The 23,218-nt window shown below is 49.2% G+C and overlaps 2 protein-coding genes and 3 non-coding genes across 5 annotated transcripts; 3 read left to right on the top strand and 2 right to left on the bottom strand.

Annotated features, from left to right (window-relative positions):
- Nucleotides 1–761: 761 nt before the first annotated feature.
- Nucleotides 762–2,494, bottom strand: LOC119440355 (E3 ubiquitin-protein ligase MARCHF8). Its single transcript, XM_037705275.2, has one exon. It carries the CDS (start codon nt 2,274–2,276, stop codon nt 1,251–1,253), a length of 1,026 nt encoding a protein of 341 aa, XP_037561203.2. The 5' UTR covers nt 2,277–2,494; the 3' UTR covers nt 762–1,250.
- An 11,877-nt stretch (nt 2,495–14,371) lies between these two features.
- LOC119440343 (uncharacterized) lies at nt 14,372–16,036 on the bottom strand. Its single transcript, XM_037705266.2, has one exon. It carries the CDS (start codon nt 16,034–16,036, stop codon nt 14,372–14,374), a length of 1,665 nt encoding a protein of 554 aa, XP_037561194.2.
- Nucleotides 16,037–17,056: 1,020 nt separating this feature from the next.
- Trnas-aga (transfer RNA serine (anticodon AGA)) lies at nt 17,057–17,139 on the top strand. Its single transcript has one exon. It is a non-coding gene; the product is annotated as a tRNA-Ser (tRNA).
- A 5,289-nt stretch (nt 17,140–22,428) lies between these two features.
- On the top strand, nt 22,429–22,513 carry Trnas-aga (transfer RNA serine (anticodon AGA)). Its single transcript has one exon. It is a non-coding gene; the product is annotated as a tRNA-Ser (tRNA).
- A 214-nt stretch (nt 22,514–22,727) lies between these two features.
- Nucleotides 22,728–22,809, top strand: Trnas-aga (transfer RNA serine (anticodon AGA)). Its single transcript has one exon. It is a non-coding gene; the product is annotated as a tRNA-Ser (tRNA).
- Nucleotides 22,810–23,218: the final 409 nt, after the last annotated feature.

The following is a 23,218-nucleotide window of genomic DNA, read 5'->3' as shown; positions in this document are numbered from 1 at the left end:
CTAAAGAACTTTTTAATAGTTCGCTTAGCGTTACACGTTGATATTGGGCAGTCATGCATACTTAACGGAAATACTAGGACTTGCACCAATCGTGACATAAGCGTCACGTAAATGTAGTACGAAATAGATTGGCGTTGCTGTTCATTTTCACAAGAACCTCCCTAGAGGACGTTCGGAAGGATAATGCCTGCCAACACCAATCTGTGTAATTTAACATACCTTGGGGACGGATATGTCCAAAGTGACGCTACTGTCCCGAATCCTGCAAGACAGACATGATTTCGCTACATATCGGTTTCAAGTTCAGGAACTGACGAAGTGAATAATTCAAAATTTTATTGGTGCATTTCTTTTATTAGCCATATGGCAAGCTAAACTTGTCGTGCAACTTGCAAGTAATGCCTACCTTTTTGTATACTATAATCCACCTGAACAGACCAAATTGCGTTATTTTTCACAGGCGATCTTAAAAGACTGGTTTCAATTAAAAAAAGGAAAATAGCAGACTCAACTGTAAAACTATGACACTTTACGTAATGCCTTGCGCCAGTCGCTGCAGCATGAGACGCCAACGCACGTCGACCTGGTGGTGCTTTATAGAGACGAGCTTTATCGCTTTTCGATTGCCTAGTGTTTATGACGTCGAATGAACGAGCGAGAGAGCGAATGTTTTCCTTGGCGTGCGCTCGAGGACCATTTATTCTTTAAAAAACTGGACCGTTAACGTAGCCATGACATTGTTCGCGTATCGTGCTCCAGGTAATACGATAGTGGCCAAAGAGGCTCGTAGAAAGCAGATTTCTACCAGGCAATGCTTTTTCCTCGGTCCACTTTACATGAAAAGGAGACATTAGCATTAACTCTTACACAATGTAAACTAAATGTAGTTCTGTCCAGATATTACACCTTTTATTATATATAAAATCAGGGTTTTGTTTATTAAAAATGCTACAACATGATTTGCATACGTCGCTTATGATTTTGAGAACATGCAGAGAAAATAAATTGCATAATAAAAAGCTCGTCACCACCAAATCCATGCATTAAAATGATCAAGCAACATTAGCAACATCTCGAGGCTTTCAACGCTACCACTGCACCATCTGCGCGAGCCTCAAACACGTTTCTGGTCTCCTGCAGCCCGTAGGCTTACATGTCAGGTCTTCTGGCAAAGCGTTTTCGGCAGCGGTTCTAACGGCGTGCATTAGCCGCCTTTATCTTGACGCTCTGTCGTAGCCTTCCTGTTGATGCTAGCGGGGAGAACGCCCACCGGAGGTCGATGGCTCTCCAGCTGCCCGCGCGTCATTGCGTTCTCTCTGGCCGAGAGTCACTTCTGTGACGGAAGGCACCACCATGATCCGGCGCAGCGGGTTCGCCAAATGCCACGTCGTGAATGAATGGTACCGACTGCGCAGCCTGTTCGACAAATAAATCGCGCAACAAGCGTGGAAGGAGCCGCTTACGAAAACCAGGATCAATTGCCAGAGAAGACCCTTCGACTCAAGCGCATCCAACGCTGTTCCCTGCATGATGAACGTGAACACTATGGCTGATGTCACGATGACCAAGCAGAACAGGTCGCACAGCAACGCGCGTCGCAGCCGCCCCTCGCTCTGCCTAACCCAGTGGAAGAACCGGCGCACGCTTCTGGGTTGGGCCGCCATCTGGAAATGCTGAATGCAGAGCTCGCAGTAGTCCATGTTCCGCTCGTTCAACCAGTGCTCTAGGCAGGGCACATGCACGAAGCCCATGGTGCCAGAGCAGCTGCAGGGGGACGCGAGGGGACCCTCTTGGTCACCTTCATGGCAGATCCGGCAGATGGGTCCACTGCTCCCAACCCCGTTGAGGTTACCAGTTGACTTATCGGGAGAGACACAGCTCCGCGCGGAGTCATCCTGAGGGTCACTTATGGCTTCAGGGCTTCGCACCGGAAGTTGAGCGTCCTTGGACAATGCGGTGGCGCTCGTCTTCCCCACCTGGTTTTCGCCTTCGAGGGTCGAGTCCACGTCTGTAGGCTGGCTTCCGATTGCACTCGATTGTGAAGGCTCACTGTCAGAGGACGGGACGCGGTGAGCACTGGAAGTCTCTGGGCACTGCGAAGAGGAAGGCAAGGAAACACGGCAGCTGTTCTCTTCGGGTGCTGAAGCCTCATCGTTGTTTTCGCGGCGGAATCGATTCCGCAGTGTCCGTATGTTAACTTGACGAAAACAGAAGCGGTGGTCCAAGGACATCGCGCGCGTTTCCTCGTTCGATCTCTCGTCCTGATCACGGGGCATTGCGCTGTGCTGCTGACACTTGTGCTCGTAAAAGGTATGAATGCCTGCGTAAGGCGGCTGGCAGTGCTTTTCATACTGGTCTCTTCCTTTGTACTCCGGAGTGCAATGTCATCCGCTCGTCTGTGGAAACCTGCGTCACCTTCTCGCCTTCCACGATCAAACAATAACTCGGCATTTATATCTTGTACAGCAACGGTGCGGCGAGTGACACGTAGTATTACATTGTGCAGAGCGTTTATGCGCATCGAGTGACCCCCCCCCCCCCCCCCACCATCAACGAATGCGAGGCTGGTATTATATTTGACCGCAAAGGAATGTTTCAGCACTTTCGAACGATACTGGTTTTCTCATGATATAGGAGCTGTTGCGCTACAGGCCATAAGCCATTCTCAGTGGGCATTGCTACCATATCAGTGTCCACTTCGAAAGCACCGGTGTCGTGTTCGTATCAGTCGGTAAACAGAAAACATTCTAATCAGCAACACATGCATGGCTGTTTAGACCGTAATATGCGCAGACGCTTGACGAAACTGCGACTGCATAACCGGATGTCGAAGGTTCCCCACGCTAGTATTCAACCCGACTAGAAAACAATACGGACCGCGCTGTGAAGCTTAAAGGGTCTTGCACCAGGTTTGAGCATTCCAAACAAGCAACTGCGCTGCGTAGATTAAAAACGTGTTCAAGAAATAAACGGAATGTTTGCGTAAAAACATGGACACCGGCAAGAAAAATACTAAAGGAACAAAATACGTTTAGGCTACTATATGGAGACCTTGTTGACAATCATTTTTTGCTGTCTTAAACATTTAGTATTTTTTTGGTCGGTGTGCCTAGAAATGCTTTCATCAAACCAAAGATTTCAAGAAAACCGCTGTGCAGATCCAAAATACTTGTTGCAGTCTATGTAAAGCGAAGATTTAGGTACGAGCTTAAGTAAAGGCTATTGTTGCGCCTCGCGGTCCTTCGGGACAAAGGATGCCTCACCGACAGGCGTGCAGCTGTGGAGTGCTGTTCACGCTTCGTCGTTTCTCGAGGTCGGCGAGCGTCGCCGTCACCTGGGACTAATGGACGAGCAATTAGACCCCCGGCTGCAAAGATAAATCGGCCTCGTGCGTCGCTAAAACGGCAACGTCGCTCTTGGTGTGTTTCTGTGAAGCACCGGCACCCGCTCGGACTACGACGGGGCTCGGCGGTAACTTCCGCGAAAGCCAGTCTCCTCATTGGCAGGCTGACCGTCACGGAAAGGTCACTATAATTCTTCCAAGGTGCCAACGTCAAGCGTTTCCGTGGGAACCGCTTCGATGTTTGGTTCCCAAGGTACCGCCCGTGGCCTGGTATGCGTGGGCGATCGAGCAACATTGGAGGCGGAGCCCGGTGGTACGGCGCCGTATGATGGGCGGGATATTGCGAACGGTTGACGGCTGTGAATGGCCGAGAAGAACCGCAGTAAAATCCCTCGACGAGTGAAAGGGGGAAATTAACTGATAAAAAGCGCAGCTTGAGTGTTGTGTGGAGGCTCGGAGATGTAAACGCTAGGACATGCAAAGACGTTAGCATGTAGACGGCTCCAAGAATCATGGAGTCCTTCGTGTAGAATAATGTACATTTGTATATAAAACCCTTTTCTGATCTCTCTTGACCTCTCCCTCTCCGGGCACTTGGCACGGCACCATCCATATAACCTTCGTGGCCGCTCGGACCCTCGGATTTCGCACCACTATACAACCATCCGAGATGTTTACAATGGTGTTTATTTCACCCTATACAATGTGTAATCTCATGCAATGTTTGTTTGTTTCTCGCTTTTCCCTCTATAGGTCGCAGCTTTAAAATCGTTAAATGCTTAAATTTATGCTGAAGGAGCCAGGGCTAACGCTCGAACAAGCGCAACCCACGCATAGCAATACCGGAATGACAATGATGTAATGACGGAATGACGACGACGCCGTGAGGACAACGGCAGACGATGATTAAACGATCACGACGTCATAGCGCCCAATGTATGAAGACGACGCAGTGGCGTCGATGGAATGCTACGACGGCATACCGACCATGGATGATGACGGTGGAATGACGAAGATGGTATGACGGCAGCGGCTTGATGACGACGGTATGACAATAATGCTATGACTACAACATGACAACCACGGCGCGACGATGACCTGTCGATGATGGTATGATGACAGTGAGGTAACGCAGTTAGTATGACGACGATTTAATGATGACCACGGAGTGACCACGATAGCATTACGATGACGACATATGCGCAAGGTCATGATGTTGTTGGAATGATAACAAGGATGCGCCAGAAACACCTCACGGTATTGTTTTGAAAATGAAATAAAATTTCATTGGAGCGTGTGAATAGTTATTCGTTCATAAAGTATTTCTTAGCGAGTTACCACCACTTTTCCATATCAGGTATGTTTCTAGCCTCTTTCATGCCCCGATATACCGGAGACAGTCCAGCCAAAAAAAAATATGGGCCAATGTAGGTTATTGAGTATGTACCCCAGGCAAATACTACGGAAAAGAGCAACTTCCAATAATGCAGCTTGCAACTAAATTTGTTCGGAGTAGTGAGCACACCGTCGGCAGCGGTAGTCGTGGCCGAGTCCACTTCCGAACACCGCAGTGAACGGTCACGGAATGTTTCGCTCCCAAGGGGTGGTTACAGCAGCCCATCAGGGCCCCGGTATCAGGCTTAGAGAAACCTCTTCACAAGATTATCAACTTCTTTTGCCTCTGCTGCTATCAGGGACGACCGTGTGTAATACCGTGTTTTTGCACGGTGATTTGAAGGCCCGGCTTTACCGTTTTGAAGATTTTCGCGATGTGCTTGACCACCATAAGTTATGACGGAGGTCATGGCCCTCGGGCCCTATCAGATGAACCTTGTGTGGGCTACGCGTATAACATTCAAGGACGATGTCGGAAAAGGGAAGCTTTTGTCGGCCAAGGCCTTTACCGTGAAGGAACGTCGCTGCGTCGCGATTGACCCCTGCAATCAGGACATCAGAATGAACCTTTACTGGTTGCTTCACACGAACCCCGACGAGGACGTCGGAGCAGCCCTGGCGCCATTCGGCTCTGTGATCGAAATATCCAGGAAGAGGTGGCGAGTGCCCGGTTGCGGTGACAAAGGTTCTCGCACGCGACTTGTATCCCTACGCTTAAAGGCTGGTATGACCATGGAAGACATCCCGCATCAGCTACGAGTATCAGAAGACCATGCGCTCGTGATCGTGCCAGGCAGACCTCCGCTCTGCCTCCGGTGCCGTGTGCCACGTTGTGGGCTCTGTCGTCGTTTTGGCCATGACGAGATCTATTGCGTGCGAAGCAGCGCTAACGTGACCGGGTCTGGCCGGAGCGACGCTATCGACGAGCACCTGATGGACCAGGCGGACGCGGAAGAGACTGCCGGAGTGGGTGAAGACCCACCAGGCAAACAAGAGAAGCCAGTAGGCTTGGCCAGCGACAATTGCCAACCTAGCAAGGGCGGCAGCGTGGATAACGACAACGAAGCGCAAGCTGAACCAGGTGCGGAAAATTCGACGGTGTGTGAAAGCGCAGGCAATGCGGTGGATACCGAGGGCGTTCTATGACAGGGCAACCCTGGCGCGGCCGTACTCAAAGAGTTGTGCGAGAAAAACGACCAAGCCATCGCGGTTTCAAAGAGGCCCCTGGAAATCACCGACGTGGAAGGTGCGCTTGAGCAAGACGACGGTGGTAGCAATTCGAAGGGCCGCCCCTGAAGGCTTCCTCTATCCGCCGGTCTACACTTAAGCCCGAACCAAACGTTCCGCCAGACAGGGGGCAGACACCGGCACTTCCCACAAACAAGCGGACGACGCCGGCAGTTCCCTCGGACGGGCGGCAGACACTGGCAGTTCCCCCGCAGTAGCGGGGTGCTGTCCTCGTAGAACGCTAAGTTGTGACTCGGGTTTACGGAAATTTAGGTCAATGATGTGTGCCGCGGAGGGAGATGGAGCTTACGAGAGTGCAGAGAGCATCTAGGTTTCACTCTCTTTGATGCCATAAAGGTATTGTGTTGTTCGCTTGCTCTTCTCTTTCCATGACATGATGCTTCAGTTACGCCTTCGCCTCCGCAAGATATCACCAAACACGTACTGCCCATTTACCTTACAATCCCTGATATACAAAAAAAGTCTGATATGCCTGTTTCGGCCATATTACAATTGGCTCAGTCGCACATGTTCGAGAGATTTCTAGAGTACCTTCAAGTATTTACAGATGCATCTGTACCCAGCGACGGTCAAGGTGCCTCTGCAGCTTTTTTCTGCCCTTCAACTAAAGTACGAGGTATATTTCATATACCCGATCCAGCCTCGTCAACAACTGCGGAGCTAGCTGCAATTAATGTTGCACTGAAATACGTGCAAGAGGAGATAACCACACCGAAGATTTTCATATTTACGGACTCCCGCGCTGCCCTTAGCAGATTACAACGCAGTCAGGTTGATTGCCTAATTGTGCGCAGCATTACTGACTCTGCCAACAAAATTTTATCACGTGGGGTATCTCTCGTTGCTCACTGGATACCTTCGCACGTAGGGATCGCCGGAAATGAAGAGGCTGATCTACTGGCTTCAACTTGCACTCATAACAACTGTGCTTGCCCTGAAATTTTGTGCAAGCTTGATGACGCTCGTCTGCTGATTCGTCGCCACCTACTCAAGCAGCATCCAGACCAGCGTGTCGCAAATGGAACGTTCCCGCCGCGTGTTCGCGGTCGAGGCTTGCCTCGTCGCGCTAGAGCGCAACTACTCAAGCTAAGGGTCGGCTGCGTTAATGTGCACGAACGTTTATACAGACAAGGACGTGTGACCAGTCCATCGTGTACGTCTTGCGGTGGCTGCGAGACACTTCAGCACCTGATATTGGAATGTCCCGCTTTCAGTGCGCAACGCATATCGCTAGTGAGGGACTATCATCTCCTTGGCCTGCGGTGTACGACTCTAGATGAATGTTTATACCCCAGTTGTTGTGCGTCTCGACGTGATCAAGCTGATCGTTCTCTCCTTACTTTTCTAGAAGCAACGAACTTAGGGGAACGTTTGTAATCCAGCAACTATTTCTTTTTTTTTACATTATTTAGTAGCTTGACCTGCAGGGACGGGCCCTACTGTATGTTTTACTTTATTCTTTGAGATTTGTCATCTCGCTCTTTCTTTCCTCCTTCCTCCCCTCCTTCCTATCTTTCTTTCTATGTTTCTCTCGTCCTTTCCGAAGAGTAGGCAGGCGTTGTGCCCCTTTTGGTGGCAGTTGCCAGCCTTGCTTCTCGCTTTCTCTTTTCTGTTTATATGTTTACAAATCAAGTATAAATAATAATAATAATTTCCATGGCAAATAATCATGGGCTAGCATTACGTATTGACATGCTTAACGTATGTGGGTTAACGGCCAGACGGCGCCATGCCGTCTGGCCGTTAACAATAAAATGACATTGACGTTCTTGCCGTTCAAGAAACTAAAATTGAAAGCGAAGAGGAAACGGACAAAATGGCCGACGTTTTTAAATTACGTTACAACGTTTGTGTTTGCTATTAGGTAGGCAAGGCCGGTGGCTGTCTTTTATTTTTGCGTAATTCAATTGGCCTCGTTGAGCAAAGTGTAATGACAGCTCAAGATAGGCGATCGGTCCTGTGTGACTTCTCTTTAAATGATGTGGGTTGGCGAATGATCTGTGTGTACGCTCCAAAGAAAGTTTGTGATAGGAAAATATTTTTGACTATGTTGACGCTTCTGGAATGTGAAAGAAATGTTGTTGTTCTCGGAGATTTCAATTGTGTATGCATGCCTGAAGATAGGGTGCCGAATACTGTAGTACGCGATAAAAGTGCGCATCAACTCTGCGCAATCATGCAGACTATGATTTAGTATACGTGGGAAAGGTTTTAAGCGGCAACATTGTTTTTTTTACTCATTTTCAAGATGAGAGTCACGCTCGACTCGACCGTCTATACGTATCAGCAAGCCTCGCGCACACGGTCACTAGCTACACAGTAAAGCATGTGAGCTTCAGTGACCACAGCCTGGTAACGTGTACAGTGGGCGAGAAGCTTAAAGGGTCTAACTGTAACTCGGAACATTGGAAAATGAATGACACAATCTTAAGTGATGAATGGTTCCTAAAAACTGTAAAGCAAAAAATTGACGGAATGCAAATGGATGTCACATCAAACTATGCTGAATTATGGGAGCAGTTCAAAATTGATGTGAAAATGAGTGCGATCGAGAGGGCTTGCGTGATACGTTATAAAGCTAAACAAAGAGAGAAAGAATTACAAAACATGCTGGATCACTTTCTAAACGCAGAGTGCACAGTGCGGGGATTTTTTTACAAGCAGATACGAGAAATTAAACGCGAACTTGAAACGGTGGACGCTGAAAGTTATCAAGGGGCTGCGATAAGAGCACGAGCAGAACGACTGCGGCTGGGAGAAACGGCAACTAAGCGCGCGCTCAGTGACGAAAAGAGTTATGCTTCCAAGAAGATAATAAAAGAAAGCTGTTTTAAGGAAGCCATGTCTAAAGACCAAGAAGTCATTGAAAAAGCTTTCGTTGAACACTACCGAGCTTTGCTGTGTAGGCAGGTGCCCGTAACGGCAGAGTTCGTAAGCACCTTTCTAATGATTCTGCCGAAACTTGAAGATGAAATTAAAGAGGGACTCGAGAGGCCAGTCACGGTCAAAGAAATTAATGAAGCCATAGAAGACTTGAGTAAACGAAAAGCGCCTGAACCTGACGGTCTAGCAGCGTCATTCTACAAAACTTTGAAGGCGTAGATAGCCGAGATGCTTTACTGTGTTGTCGCGGTAGCTCATGAAACTAAGCACTTGCCGCCGTCATTCAGGAAAAGTCATGTCGTACTTATACCTAAAACCAATGAAGCGATAAAGTTGCGATCAGTTAATGGATACAGGCCTATAAGCCTAACAAACGTGGATTATAAAATCTACATGAAAGTGCTCAGAAAATGGCGACAGTCAGTTAATAGTAGGTCCTCACTAAACATTGCGGTATCAGGAAAAGAACAATAATGTCGAATATTCACGTCGCTAGGAGTATATTGGAGTATACCTCGAATGCGTAGCAATGGTTCAATTAGATCTAGAAAAAGCTTATGACAGGGTTGCTCACAGCATACTGCTTGCAGTGTTAGAACACATTAATGTAGGCAAATTGCTTCAGGATGGAGTAGCCATGGTCTATGAGAAGTGTTCTGCTCACCTGGTAATCAACAAAAGAATTAGTGAAAGTATACCAGTGTTATCCAGTGTCCGCCAGGGGTACCCTTTGCGCCTTTACTTTGTGCAATTTTTCTTGAACCTTTCTGTTTGAAGGTACGAGAAAACGAAAATATTCGCGGCTACCGTCTTTGAATGCAAGAGGTAAAAATACTAGCTTACGCAGAAAACATCGCACTTTTTTGCATAGATCAAGAGAGCATTCGGGAGGCAGTCAAGGATGCAAGAAGGTTTTGCACTCTCACTGAGAGTGCCATAAGTTGGCAAAAAAGCTTAGGCTTCGGGCACGGTGAATGGGACAGCCAGCCAGCAATGGTCGAAACGATACTGTTCACTGATACGCCAGCCAGTTACCTTGGTGTTCCTTTAGAATACTATCGCGATATGAAGACGCAATGGGCCGAGCAAACTGAGCGACTTAAAGCACAAACAATGAAGTGGGGTGGCAAGAATCTGTCAATATTCGCGAGAGCCACGGTGTGCAATTTTTTTCTTGTCGCCAAAGTGTTTTATATGTTACAAGCTTTAAGTACGTCGCGAGTGTGTGTACAGAAGTTTCACAGGGTGTTTGCTATGTTCGTGTGGGGTCAGCATGGGAGCGCATGAGTCGTCTGAATCTGTTTCATTATGTGCAGAAAGGAGGGTTGGGGTTATCACATTTGATTTTGAAACAGTTAGTGTCGCGATTCATGTTCTTGCGGGACGAACACGATTGTTTTGTGCGGGGCGTTATCCAGACGCGATTAGCTGACGCACTGCCAGAATGTGTAGTGACGTCATGTGCTAGACCGAAAGTACCTGTCAAAGGATTTTTGTTTGAATAAGTGCTTTCCGTCTTGTAAAAGCACACTTTTCTTTGGAATACATTAGTATTGTCGCAAGAAAGTGATTATACCAAGATTTAATAGATATATGTGTCCTGTGCCAATATACCTTGCAATATATGCACTAGGGCGAGGGCTGAACGTGTTTAGGCGAGTAAAATGAATGCCAGTAAGAGCAACAACAAAAACATTTTCTTCATGCTACACACTGGCACGCCATGGTTGCAGCAGAAGGTTAATTGCCACATCTGTAGTAGTAGTAGTATAAACTTTATTTTGTCCGAGATGGAGTTTAGGGAGGAGGGGAGTGGGAGGGCCCGTCCTCTTCTTCCTCAGGCGGCGGCCAGGCCTTGTGCTTTGGCGGCGTCTTCGGCCATCTGGACGACCCGGAGTGGGAGATCCAGGTCTGAGCTGAGCAGTGCAGTCTCCCACTGCTCTAGGGTAGTGATGGGATGGGGAGGCAATAAGCTAGTGGGTTTTTGTACCTTATCAGGGGACATGCCCACATGATGTGATAAAGATCGGCTCTACCTGCGCATAATTTGCAATCTGCTGTATATAGCCCAGGATAGAGGTGACTGTACGTCACTGGGTTTGGGAAAGTGTGCGTCTGTAAAAGGCGCCAGGTAACTGATTGCTTTTTATCTAAACTTTTGTGACCGGCAGGGTAATGCCTCCTGCCCTGGCGGTAGAATTGTAGAATTTCCTTGTAGGATACCATCCGGTCCCTGCCTGAACGGCGGAGGGATTCGAAGTGCTCCTCGCAAGAGGTTGTCGTGCGGCCGCGGATTGCCAGTTCTCGCGCCGCACTGTGAGCAGCTTCGTTTCCCGGAAGACCGGAGTGCGCCGGTGCCCAAACGAGTTGCGTCCATCTGCGCCGGGTCTCGGGTACCCTAGCCAGAATTTTGAGGGCTTCAGGCGAAATGCGCCCTTTCGCGAAATTTCGTATAGCTGTCTTTGAGTCGCTGACTATGAATTTGGCTGCGGAGGAAGCGCACGCCAAGGCTATTGCGACTTCCTCCCCGACCTCCGGCCAGGTTGTAATAACTGAGCTTGCAGCGATGATTTGATTTTGCTGATCTAGTACAGCCGCTGTCATAACGTCTTGGTCACGATACTCGGCAGCGTCTACATAGGCCACGTCCTGAGAGTTTGCAAAGCGTTTGTAAGGATTTGGCTCTTTCCTGCCTGCGCTCTTGGTTATGCAGAGGGTGAGTGTTCTTAGGTAATGGTGGGACGTGTATGTGTTTTCTTAACTCTGTGGGAATGTCACGCTTTGGTCCGAATTGGGTGTTGTATGTAATCCCGAGTGATTGGAGAATGTGTTGCCCCGTCGGAGAACGCGAGAGTCTCTCCAGTTGGGCAATTCTTTGGGCTTCCATGAGCTCGTCAAGAGTATTGTGTACTCCTAGAGCCTCAAACTTTTCGTTTGCGGTCGTAATTGGTAGGTGTAGAGCCTGCTTGTATGCTCTCCTAATCATGAGGTTAATTTTGGAGCGTTCATCATTCTTTAGTTGCAGGAATGGGCTAGCGTACACTATTCTGCTTATGACAAAAGCCTGTACCAATCTGCGTAAATTAGTTTCTTTCATGCCGTGGTGTCTGTTGGCGATGCGTGAAATGAGTCTTGTTGTTTGATGTACGTGCGAGTCTAGTGCCTTTATCACTTCGTTGTTGTGTCCATTGGCCTGTATTCTGAGTCCAAGGATCCTGATGCTCGGTACTATTGGGATGTCCTGGTCGTTAGCTTTGAGCATGATTTGAGGGGGTGTGGTGACAGTTTTCCTGCATCTGCAAGTGGGTCTATACAGAAGTAACTCTGACTTTTGCGGGGAGCAGGAAAGTCCTTTAGGTGTTACGTATTCTGTGACAACTTCGATCGCGCTTTGCAAAGTTTCTTGGATTTCTCCGTCACTCCCTCCGGTTACCCAGAGTGTCACGTCGTCTGCATATAAGCTATGCTGTAGTTTAGGGATTTTAGCTAGCTTGCTTGGTAATTCTAGCATGGCCATGTTGAAGAAGTAGGGAGACAGGACCGAGCCCTGGGGTGTCCCTCGATTCCCGAGAGAAATGCTCTTCGAGGTTACCCCACCGACGGTGATTGTGGCTGTCCTGTCTGTAAGAAAGTCGTTTATATAATTGTATGCTCTGGAGCCAACTCCTAGTTTGTTTATCTGGGTTAGGATGGCTTCGTGATGAACATTGTCGAAGGCTTTGGTTAGATCAAGGCCAAGAATGGCCCGGGTATCATGTTCTGAGCTGTGATCACCATCTATTATTTGGTGCTTAATCTGAAGCATAATGTCCTGCGTGGAAAGCTTGGGTCTGAATCCAATCATCGTGTGAGGGTACAGGTCGTGCGCTTCCATGTGTTTGTTTAGGCGAGTAAGGATGATGTGTTCCAGAAGTTTCCCTAGGCAGGAGGTGAGCGAGATGGGTCTTAGGTTCTGTAGCTGCAACCTCTTGCCTGGCTTTGGTATCATGACAATTTTAGCTTCCTTCCACTGTTGAGGGATGTGGCCAGTCTCCCAACACTTATTCAGATACTTAGTGCTTCTATGGAGTCATCGTCCAGGTTCCGTATAGTTTTGTTTGTTACGCCGTCCGGACCCGGAGCGGAGTGCGTTCGTAGACCGTGTATGGCCTCACGGACTTCAGCTTCCGTGATTGGTTCGTCGATTATTGGGTTTGGATCTCCCGTGTATGCGGGTAAGGGCATTTTGGAATGGTTTCCGATGTATAGATTCTTGAGTTCGTTAATTAAGTCTGTGTCTGATCCCGGGTAATTATAGATTATTTTGCTGAGATTATGCCCTGCATAGTTTTACTGCTCTCGGGATCGAGTAGACATCTAAGTATGCGCCATGTTTTGGCCATGCCTATTTGCGCTTCCATTCCATCACATGCACTGTGCCAGTTTTGGTGGGTTAGCTGGTGAGCATAGTCCTCAATTTGTTTGTTTAAGATCGATATGCGTTTGCGTAGGGATCTATTCAGTTTCTGTTGTTTTAGTCGTCTTTCCAAGCTAGCTTTTGCTTCCCACATGTGGAGGAGCTTGGCATCTGCCGCCTGGATATTAGCTTCTTCTGGTATGGTTATGGTCGCCTGCTTAACGGTTTGTTGTAAGTTGTCGACCCATGCCTTAATGTCTATAATCTCAGGAACGGCAGGCTCGTTTTTGTTTGTTTGTAGTTGCCTAAAATTGTCCCAGTCCATGATGTGGATTCGTTTGCCGATAGGTTTGGCGGGTCCCGTTCGGATTTTGGTGGCCACTATGAAGTGGTCACTTCCCAAGTTTTCTTGCATGTTGAACCATGTGGCGCCTGACACGTTTTTGGTGAAGGTTAGGTCTGGTGTAGTGTCCACGCAGACGCTATTTCCTGTGCGCGTGGGTTGTGTCGGATCTGTGAGCAGCGTGAGTTGCTCCTGCTGCGCGCCTAGCCACAATTGACGGCCTTTGCGGTGATCGGTGCGATAGCTCCATGCAGATGAGTGTGCATTGAAGTCGCCTAGTTTGACAAATGGTTGTTTGTTTGCAATGTGTGCTGCTTTCCGGAATAGATTGAGGAATCTGTGTTGCTGTTTACGCTTGCTGTATACGTTGAGCACAAACAGGCTGCCAGATCCTCGCTTTGCCGTAGGAATAATTTCCACTAGGACGTGTTCTACCGACACAATGCCGGTCTCCTGTATGAGTGCCGGTATGTTTCGTTTGATTAGCGTAGCGATTGGCGCTTTGCCTGTGCCCGATACATCGGAGCAGAAGGACGCATAGCCTGATAATTTGGCCTGACCCCCCGTCTCTTGGAGGGCAATTATGTCTGGAGCTTCGGAATCCTTAGTTTGTAGGAACTGCTGGAGATTCCCTCGCTTGCGGCGGTATCCCCGGCAGTTCGATTGCCATATGACGTACATAGCGCTTTTACCGCTATTCGAGGCCATCGTTGGTCGGGCGGTTGTAAGGCCTAGTTACTTTAATGGGCCCTACGCTAGGCCTTTATTGGGCGTTTTCGAGAACCGCGATTCTAGCATTATAATTTTCGGCAAGGTTTGTTATCATGGCGTGGAATGTTTTATGCATTATCTCGAATTTGATATCAATGGCCCTGGTGATTTCCTCTATGATCGTCTCTTCCCTGATGTTACGCTTAGAGGTGCCAGAGTGGGCGGTTGTCCCTTGGGAAGGAGGGGATTGTTCTACCGCTCTGCGCTTCGCGGGTAGGCTCTCGGTATCGAAATCTGACTGCGCGTATTGTGTGGTAGGTTCTGCAACTGCCGGAGGTGCATCTATCTCTATATGGGCAGTTTCTGGTTCTGCGGGTACAACTTCTTTCGGCGGTGTCGCCTTCAGTCGGGCTACCTCGGCCTTGAGGGCCTTATTCTCTGTTAGTAGAATTTCGAGCATTTGTTTGATTTTAGTTAGCTCGCTGTCGTGAGATGAGGGGAGCGTGGGGTTTTCTCTTTTAGTGGGTTCGGACTGGGAGACTACATTTGCCCAGCTCACCTTGTTGTTATTGGTTGAGGTCTTGCTTTCTTGTTTAGCTTGGGGTCTATGTCCCGATGGGGATCTTGATCTGGATGCCTTGCGATCGGCGGCAGTGTCCCTCGATTTTAATCGGGATGGGCGTTGGGCTGCCGTTGTCTGCTTGCCTGCTTGACGTGGCAACGATGGGTCTCTGCCGCCACCGCCGCTGTGGTTGTGCAAGGTTTGTTGTTGTTGTTGTCGCTGTTTTTCCCACTGGCGCTGTTTGATGAGGAAAGGCGTCTGAAAGCGTCTCTGGCAGCTCTTGTCTCCCGTGGGGTGATCTTTACCGCACAGCGCGCACTTAGGGTTGCAGCTGTGATTGTCCGCGGGGTTTTGGGCACCACAGTCTTTGCACTGTTTCTTGTCGGGGGTAGGGCACACGTCCGCGCGATGACCGATCCGGCCGCAGGCTCCGCACACTTCGACTTTTTTCTTGTGGAGGTAGCAGCGGTACTCGGCGCCTCTGTAGTAGACGTAGAAGGGTACATTTGGGCCTTCAAAGATGATGATGGCTGAGTTGGTGTTGCCCATGCGACGGGCCTGCAAGATGGTGGGGTTCTTCTTGTAGATGAGACTTTTGGTGATGTCCTCCGCAGTGTCGTAGACCGGAATGTTGTGGATTACGCCTTTGTAGGTGTCTGCCGGTGGGGCGGCGTAGGCTGTGGCTTCGTAGTGCGTGTCTCCAATTTGGAGTTCCCTGATGCGGTTGTATTTCTCAGCATTTGCCATTCGCGGAGTGCTGATTACTATGACATTTTTTTCCGCGCAGGAGCGATATATGTCATCTTCCGCCTCTGCAATCGGTACTGCTGCGGCTCGCAATACTTCATCTCGAATTTGCGCATCACTTAGTTTTGAGACATTTAGCCCGCCGCGGGGCCGTACGATGATCTTTATATCTTCCCTTGGAAGTTGTGGCTGTCGCGGCGGCTTCGGTTTCTTGGTGGCACGCGCTGTGCTCTGGCATGCACCAGAGCGCGCTTCGCCAGTGCCAGTTGTTTTGCTTGTTTCATTACTCATTATGCTGAACTGCTCTATAGCTCTACGGCTCCTATTGCGGTGGCTGGTAAGCCAGCCCGCTTCTTTAGTTCCTTCTCCAGGTGCAATAGTTTCTCCCTCTACTTCAACGACGTCCATGCCTTGAAAAGAGCTTACCCGGTGGGTCGGTGGGGTGGTTGACCCGCCCTCGGTGCGGCCTTGGGGCTCTGCGTCGTCCGGTATCGTGCAGCTGCGGCGCGGCGAGGCGATGATGCCGTAGTCTTGGTTAGGGCTGGCTGTCGTTCGGTGTGCCCGAACGGGTGTTGGGCCGTAATTGCCCTCCCGGTGGGCCGATGGTGATGAAACTGGTGTACAGCGAGAGCCGGTAGCATCAGGGACCTGACACCGATGGAATTTTGGTCGGAACGTAGTTTGCACGCCACAAGAATTGGTTGTTCACGGAGCTCATGCGAGGTACGTTCGCTCCGGTTCGCCCCCTGGTGGTATCTGTAAGAAACCGGAAACAATGGAGCACATTTTTCTCGAGTGCTGGGACTCAGTCTTCTATTGGAACATCCTACAAAGGACCATTAATAACGAATTCCCATTAACACCTTTTGGAATCCGGTTTTTACCTCTTGAAGAGACAGAAGGCGTGCCATGTGACATGGTGATGTTATTCGAAGTGTATAAAGTACTCAGTGAACCACCTGAGTGGTTACCAACCTTTGGACAACTTGCCACCATTATGCTTTTTTAAACAAACGTTTATAGACAATCTACACCCGCACCTAGAATTGTACTATCTTTTCTTGTTTTAAATTCGAGGCGGAGAATTCCTGTGCGTTGTGTATGTTTTGTTATGAAACAGGCAATAAAGAAAAAAAGTACTTGTGGCCGAGCGTTGGACTAGAAACCCATTGGGGTCTCACCGACCAGGTTGAAATCCAGTCGACTGCGTGCATAATTTTTTTTGCAAGCCTCCGTGGAATCATGTGCATCTTTAGAAGAAGCAAGTGTCGAATATTTAGTTACCACACGTTCTACGTATTGGTCGCGTAATATTAAAGGGTGATCACATGCCCGACCGCAACGCGCTTAAGGAAATAAGGAAGAGAAACTTGCAATTGAATATTTCCCGAGTAGTGACTACTGAGCGCACGAATGCATTTGGCAGCTGCAGTCGTGGCCGAGTGGTTAAGGCGATGGAATAGAAATCCATTGGGGTGTCCCCGCACAGGTTTCAAATCCTGTCGACTGCGTGCATTACTTTTTTTTGCAAGCCTGCGTGGGATCATGTGCATCTTGTAGAGGAAGCAAGTGTAGAATATTTAGTTACCACACGTTGTACGTATCGCCGCGTAATAAGAAAGGGTGATCACATGCCCGATCGCAACGCGCCTATAAGGAAATATAAAAGAGAAACTTGCAAATGAATTTCTACCGAGTAGTCACTACTGAGTGAACGAATGCATTTAGCAGCTGCAGTCGTGGCCGAGTCATTCTGCTTCCGGCAGCCTAGCTGAGCGGTCAGCGGAATCATGGGCTCCAGTGGAGCGGCGATAGCGGCCCTCGTTGGCCGCGGAAACAGGGTGAACTGCGAAGACGACACAGGCTATCAGATTATTTTGCCTCCCCTGCCAAAAGGACGCGTGGTGCTGAACACCGTGTTTTTGCACGGTGACGTGCGAGCCAGACCCTACAGAGATGAGGATTTTCGGGACGCTCTTGGCCCAACAGGACTGCTGCCGGAGGTGCTTGCCCTTGGGGCCTACCAGATAAACCACGTCTGGGTGGTGACCATGATCAACGCCGACGCCACGAAACGGCTGCTGGACGTCAAGGAGCTCAGGGTAAAGAGGCGGCGCTGCATCGTGGTCGACCCGCAAGACCAGCAGGTGCGGCTGCGTGTTCATTGGCGAATACATGGTGTGGCCGATAAAGATGTAAGAACGGCGCTGGTGGCCTTTGGAAAGGTCGTTCAGGTCACCCGAGAGTATAGGTCGGCAGTGTGGGAGAATACTCACTCACACTCACTCACCATAATTTTTTCAAGGCCCCGCACTCACTCACGTTCACAATCACCTCCACTCACACTCACAGCACTCACTCGCACTCGCACTCACCTCCACTCACTCTCACAGACACTCACTCGCACTCGCACTCACTTCCACTCACACTCACTGACACTCACTCGCACTCACTTCAACTCACACTCACTTCCACTCACACTCACTGGCACTCACTCGCACTCGCACTGACCTCCACTCACACTCACAGACACTCATCTCCACTCACACTGACTGGCACTCACTCACTCGCACTCACCTCCACTCACACTCACTGGCACTCACCTGCACTCACATTCACTGGCACTCACTCGCACTCACCTGCACTCACATCACTGGCACTCACTCGCACTCACCTGCACTCACACTCACTGGCACTCACTCGCACTCACCTCACTCACACTCACTGGCACTCACTCGCACTCACCTGCACTCACATTCACTGGCACTCACTCGCACTCACCTGCACTCACATCACTGGCACTCACTCGCACTCACCTCTCCCTCACCTGGCACTCACTCGCACTCACCTGCACTCACATTCACTGGCACTCACTCGCACTCACCTGCACTCACATTCACTGGCACTCACTCGCACTCACTGCACTCACTCGCACTCACCTGCACTCACATTCACTGGCACTCACCTGCACTCCCACTCACTGGCACTCAATCGCACTCGCACTCACTTCCACTCACACACTGACACTCACTCGCACTCACTCCACTCACACTCACTTCCACTCACACTCACTGGCACTCACTCGCACTCGCACTGACCTCCACTCACACTCACAGACACTCATCTCCACTCACACTGACTGGCACTCACTCACTCGCACTCACCTCCACTCACACTCACTGGCACTCACCTGCACTCACATTCACTGGCACTCACTCGCACTCACCTGCACTCACATTCACTGGCACTCACTCGCACTCACCTGCACTCACACTCACTGGCACTCACTCGCACTCACCTCCACTCACACTCACTGGCACTCACTCGCACTCACCTGCACTCACATTCACTGGCACTCACTCGCACTCACCTGCACTCACATTCACTGGCACTCACTCGCACTCACCTGCACTCACACTCACTGGCACTCACTCGCACTCACCTGCACTCACATTCACTGGCACTCACTGGCACTCACCTGCACTCCCACTCACTGGCACTCACTCGCACTTGCACTCACTTCCACTCACATTCACTGGCACTCACTCGCACTCACCCCTTTGAAATAAGTGCGAGTGTGAGTGAGTGCACTCATGAGGCCCTGTGCCGAACTATACCGCTCACAATTCGTGTATATTCATAACGAAGCTTCCAATTTAGCGCTTGTTGCATCGAGAGTGCGTCAAGGCAGTGTTTTGGACCCAATTTTATTTTTAATATACATAAAAAATTTGCCTTCCCGATTACATGGTAACGTCCGTCTATTCGCTGACTATTGTATTTTGTACCGCGAAATTAATCACAGTGATAATCACCATATACAAAATTCTGCCTTTTCTTGGTGTCAGGAGTGGCACATGACTCTAAATGCCCAAAAATCTGTAACGCTAACAATAAGAAACAGATATCTGAGTTTACTTACATTATTAATGACACACCTCTCACTTGTGCATTTCAGCGTAAATATTTAGGTGTCACTTTAACATACGCTCTCCGATGGGAAAGCCATGTTAACAAAATAACCTCAAGTGGAAATCAATGTACATGCTGAGCACTAAAGCGACTCTTCTTTCTGAGAAGACACCGTCTTGCGCCCCCAGAAAAAAATTGCTGGCCTACAAAATGCTTGTTTGAACAGTGCTGGAGCACGCCAATTTTGTTTGGTTTCCGTACACAAATAAACTCATTGCAAGAATGGAAGGGGTGTAGAGGAAGACAATAAGGTTCTGTTTTAATAAGTACAAGTTAACGGATTCATTGACTGAATTAATAAAGAGAGCTGGTTTATTAACACTGCAAAGTAGAGCAAAACTAGCACGACTAAAGTTTTCGTTTCAATTTATTCATGGTGACATAAACACTGACGTCAACCCCAACCTCTCTCTGTCCATCTCTCTGTCATTGACATTAGACGTGTGCATGTTTGCCGCCCATGCTCGCTAAGCTCCCCTTCGGGCGGATTGAGCCAAGAGAGCGGGAAATAGTGGGAGAGATTGACTGTCCGTATACTTAGTCAACCACTTAACGCCGAAACAAACACAAAAGGGAGAACAAAGGGGTACCTATCATTGCATCTTCGCTTTTTCTAGATGTATGCGAGCGTACGTGTCTGTTACTCTGTGCTAACTTGGCTACTCCCTTTTCCGCTCTGCCTGTTTATATAAGGAGCCTGTACGTGTGCGTTTAGGAGGGAAGCAGGAAGAAAATGAAGAGCCATTCCACCCTCTGAAGGCCGATGACCAGTGAAGGTGTAGCAAATCACACGGTATTAAGCGTCTTCACTCAGTGGAAGTCATGGCAAAATTTGCCGGTCATGATTTGGATATGTCTGCCATCAGTGCTCCACCCCATACATATTCCCTGGCGTATTAAAGAAAATGTCGCAGTTTCGCCCGACAGGCGAAGCCTCGATTGCGATAGCAAATTAGTAGAGAGCTATACAAAGCAAGGAGAGTAGTTTAATGGGCCGTATAAACTTGTAAACATTCAACTACTAACTAAATAGACAAGCACGGTGTCACGCGCGCACAGGTAAACATGAACGCATCTCGCTCGATGACCGCGGAAACTCGTTGTCAGAACGCTGGAGTAAAGAGGCGCAGCTATAGCCGCGAGCTTATTGACCTTCGTGTCGCCTATCGCTTCAAAGCGAACTAAACGTCGAAAACACAGCGCATACGAAGTTACCGGCTCTAGTTGAACATAGTTCACGTCGCAAATTGCTTTCGAGATACGACACCCACGCGGCCGCCGCCGGAGCAAGACAATCCTACCCCCCCCCCCTCCCCTTTCCCCCCGTGCCTGACGCGCGACAGAAGCAGCGCGCTTCCACCCCGCATTTCCCCTCGCGCGCGCGGGATTGAGCAGCAGGTGTCGGCTGACCATCGCAAGCTTGCACTCGCATACGCAGCGTAACGCCGGCACGCGGCGACGATTTTACCGTGTTTGGACTTTATACGGAACCTCACAACGACGTCCACGACCACGGCAGAAGTTCGCTTGGAGTGTGCATATAATTTCTATCGCAATATAATATATTGTACTATCTTTTCTTGTTTTGAATTCGAGGCAGAGAATTCCTGTGTGCTGTGTATGTTTTGTTATGAAACAGGCAATAAAGAAAAAAATGTGGTTGATCCCTCTTATATAGGAATCGGTATAGAACACGAAAGTGAAACGTGTCTTCACAGAAGCAGTGTAATGTTTATTGCACATTGATATATAATGTCTATTGGTGTTTTGTGGCTAAAGCGCCCTTAGGCGTTGATGCACCCACGCTGACGCCTGGTGGCACGTCTCCTCCATCACGACTACCAACGTCGATGACCATGAGCAACCGTCGTGCATATGGAAGCTGCACTACGCTGCACACGCTAGCACAACGCGAAAGACGAAGCACGTAACTGACACACTAATACAACGCGCAAGACAAAGCACGTAACTGAATCGTCACCGAGTCAAATCAGCGCGTACAGCGCGTCGTAATTGCAGCCTCCGCGATCAACTTCAGAAACATTTTCAGAGCTAATTGCGGAGGCCACGCTCCGCTGTGCTGAGTACGGTGAACGCCACCTAGGTGGCGTTGGTAGTGCTTCTTGATGCCAGCGTCCCTTCGAATGCTGGCATCGAGGCGTCGTAGTGCTGAGACCACCGAAGCGTTCACTGTCGGTGCGCGTTAGTGTCATAATGCAGTACTTCTCTTTTCTGCTCGTAGGCGGCGGCACCGCCCCGAGCAAGAGCGCGGGTACACGGAGGAGTGTTAGATATATAAGGCGCGTCTGTGTAGCTCTCTGCAAATGCGTTTGTGGCGCAATGGGTTAAACGCTCGGCGATCTATCGTCGCGGACCGAGAGGTCGTGGGTTCGATTTCCAAATTTTGCATGTTTGTGGAACTTTTTCTTCTGGTTTCTTTCTTTGTATTATGTTCTATGACGTATTTCCGTGACGGAAATACGTCAGTGAAGTCTTGGTGGACCCCGGCATAAAACACTTTCGTGTTAAAAAAAGTACTCGTGGCCGAGCGTTGGACTAGAAACCCATTGGGGTCTCCCCGCACAGGTTCGAATCCTGTCGACTTCGTGCATTACTTTTTTGCAAGCCTGCGTGGGATCGTGTGCATCTTGTAGAGGAAGCAAGTGTAGAATATTTATTTACCACACGTTCTGCGTATCGGTCGCGTAATATTAAAAGGTGATCACATGCCCGACCGCAACGAGCCTATAAGGAAATAAAAAAGAGAAACTTGCAAATGAATTTCTATCGAGTAGTGACTACTGAGTGCACGAATGCATTTAGCAGCTGCAGTCGTGGTCGAGTGTTTAGGGCGATGGACTAGAAATCCATTGGGGTCTCCCGCACAGGTTCAAATCCTGTCGACTTCGTGCATTACTGTTTTGCAAGCCTGCGTGGGATCATGTGCATCTTGTAGAGGAAGCAAGTGTAGAATATTTAGTTACCACACGTCCTGCGTATCGGTCGCGTAATATTAAAGGGTGATCACATGCCCGACCGCAACGCGCCTATATGGATATGAAGAGAAACTTGCACATGAATTTCTACCGAGTAGTGACTACTGAGTGCACGAATGCATTTAGCAGTTGCAGTCGTGGCCGAATGGTTAAGGCGGTGGACTAGAAATCCATTGGGGTCTCCCCGCACAGGTTCAAATCCTGTCGACTGCGTGCATTACTGTTTTGCAAGCCTGCGTGAGATCATGTGCGTCTGGTAGAGGAAGAAAGTGTAGAATATTTAGTTACCACACGTTCTGCGTATAGGTCGCGTAATATTAAAGGGTGATCACATGCCCGACCGCAACGCGCCTATGAATAAATAAAAAATGTCACAGTTTCGCCCTAAGGGCGAAGCAATGAATGCGATAGCAACACAGCCATGTCATACGATGTAAGGTGAGCGGCTTTGGTAGCAATATGAATTGTAGTAAACATGAGCTGATTAAGTAAGCAGGTGTGCTGCGGCGTAAGTAGACCGACATGAAGAGAGACTCGATGACCACGAGAAGGCGCGTGTGAAACGGTGGTGTTGATGAGAAGCGCTTCCCGTGGGCAGCGCGCGTGCGAAGGGACACACGTG

Source organism: Dermacentor silvarum, chromosome 1 (genome assembly GCF_013339745.2).
Source record: "Dermacentor silvarum isolate Dsil-2018 chromosome 1, BIME_Dsil_1.4, whole genome shotgun sequence".
NCBI lineage: Eukaryota > Metazoa > Arthropoda > Arachnida > Ixodida > Ixodidae > Dermacentor > Dermacentor silvarum.
Note: the sequence above shows the minus strand (reverse complement) of the source record. Positions and strands in the feature narration are given on the sequence as shown.

What these genes read in the sequence shown, in the direction of transcription:
- LOC119440343 (XM_037705266.2), bottom strand. Translation starts at nt 16,036, where the DNA reads ATGGACGTCGTTGAAGTAGAGGGAGAAACTATTGCACCTGGAGAAGGA.
- LOC119440355 (XM_037705275.2), bottom strand. Translation starts at nt 2,276, where the DNA reads ATGCCCCGTGATCAGGACGAGAGATCGAACGAGGAAACGCGCGCGATG.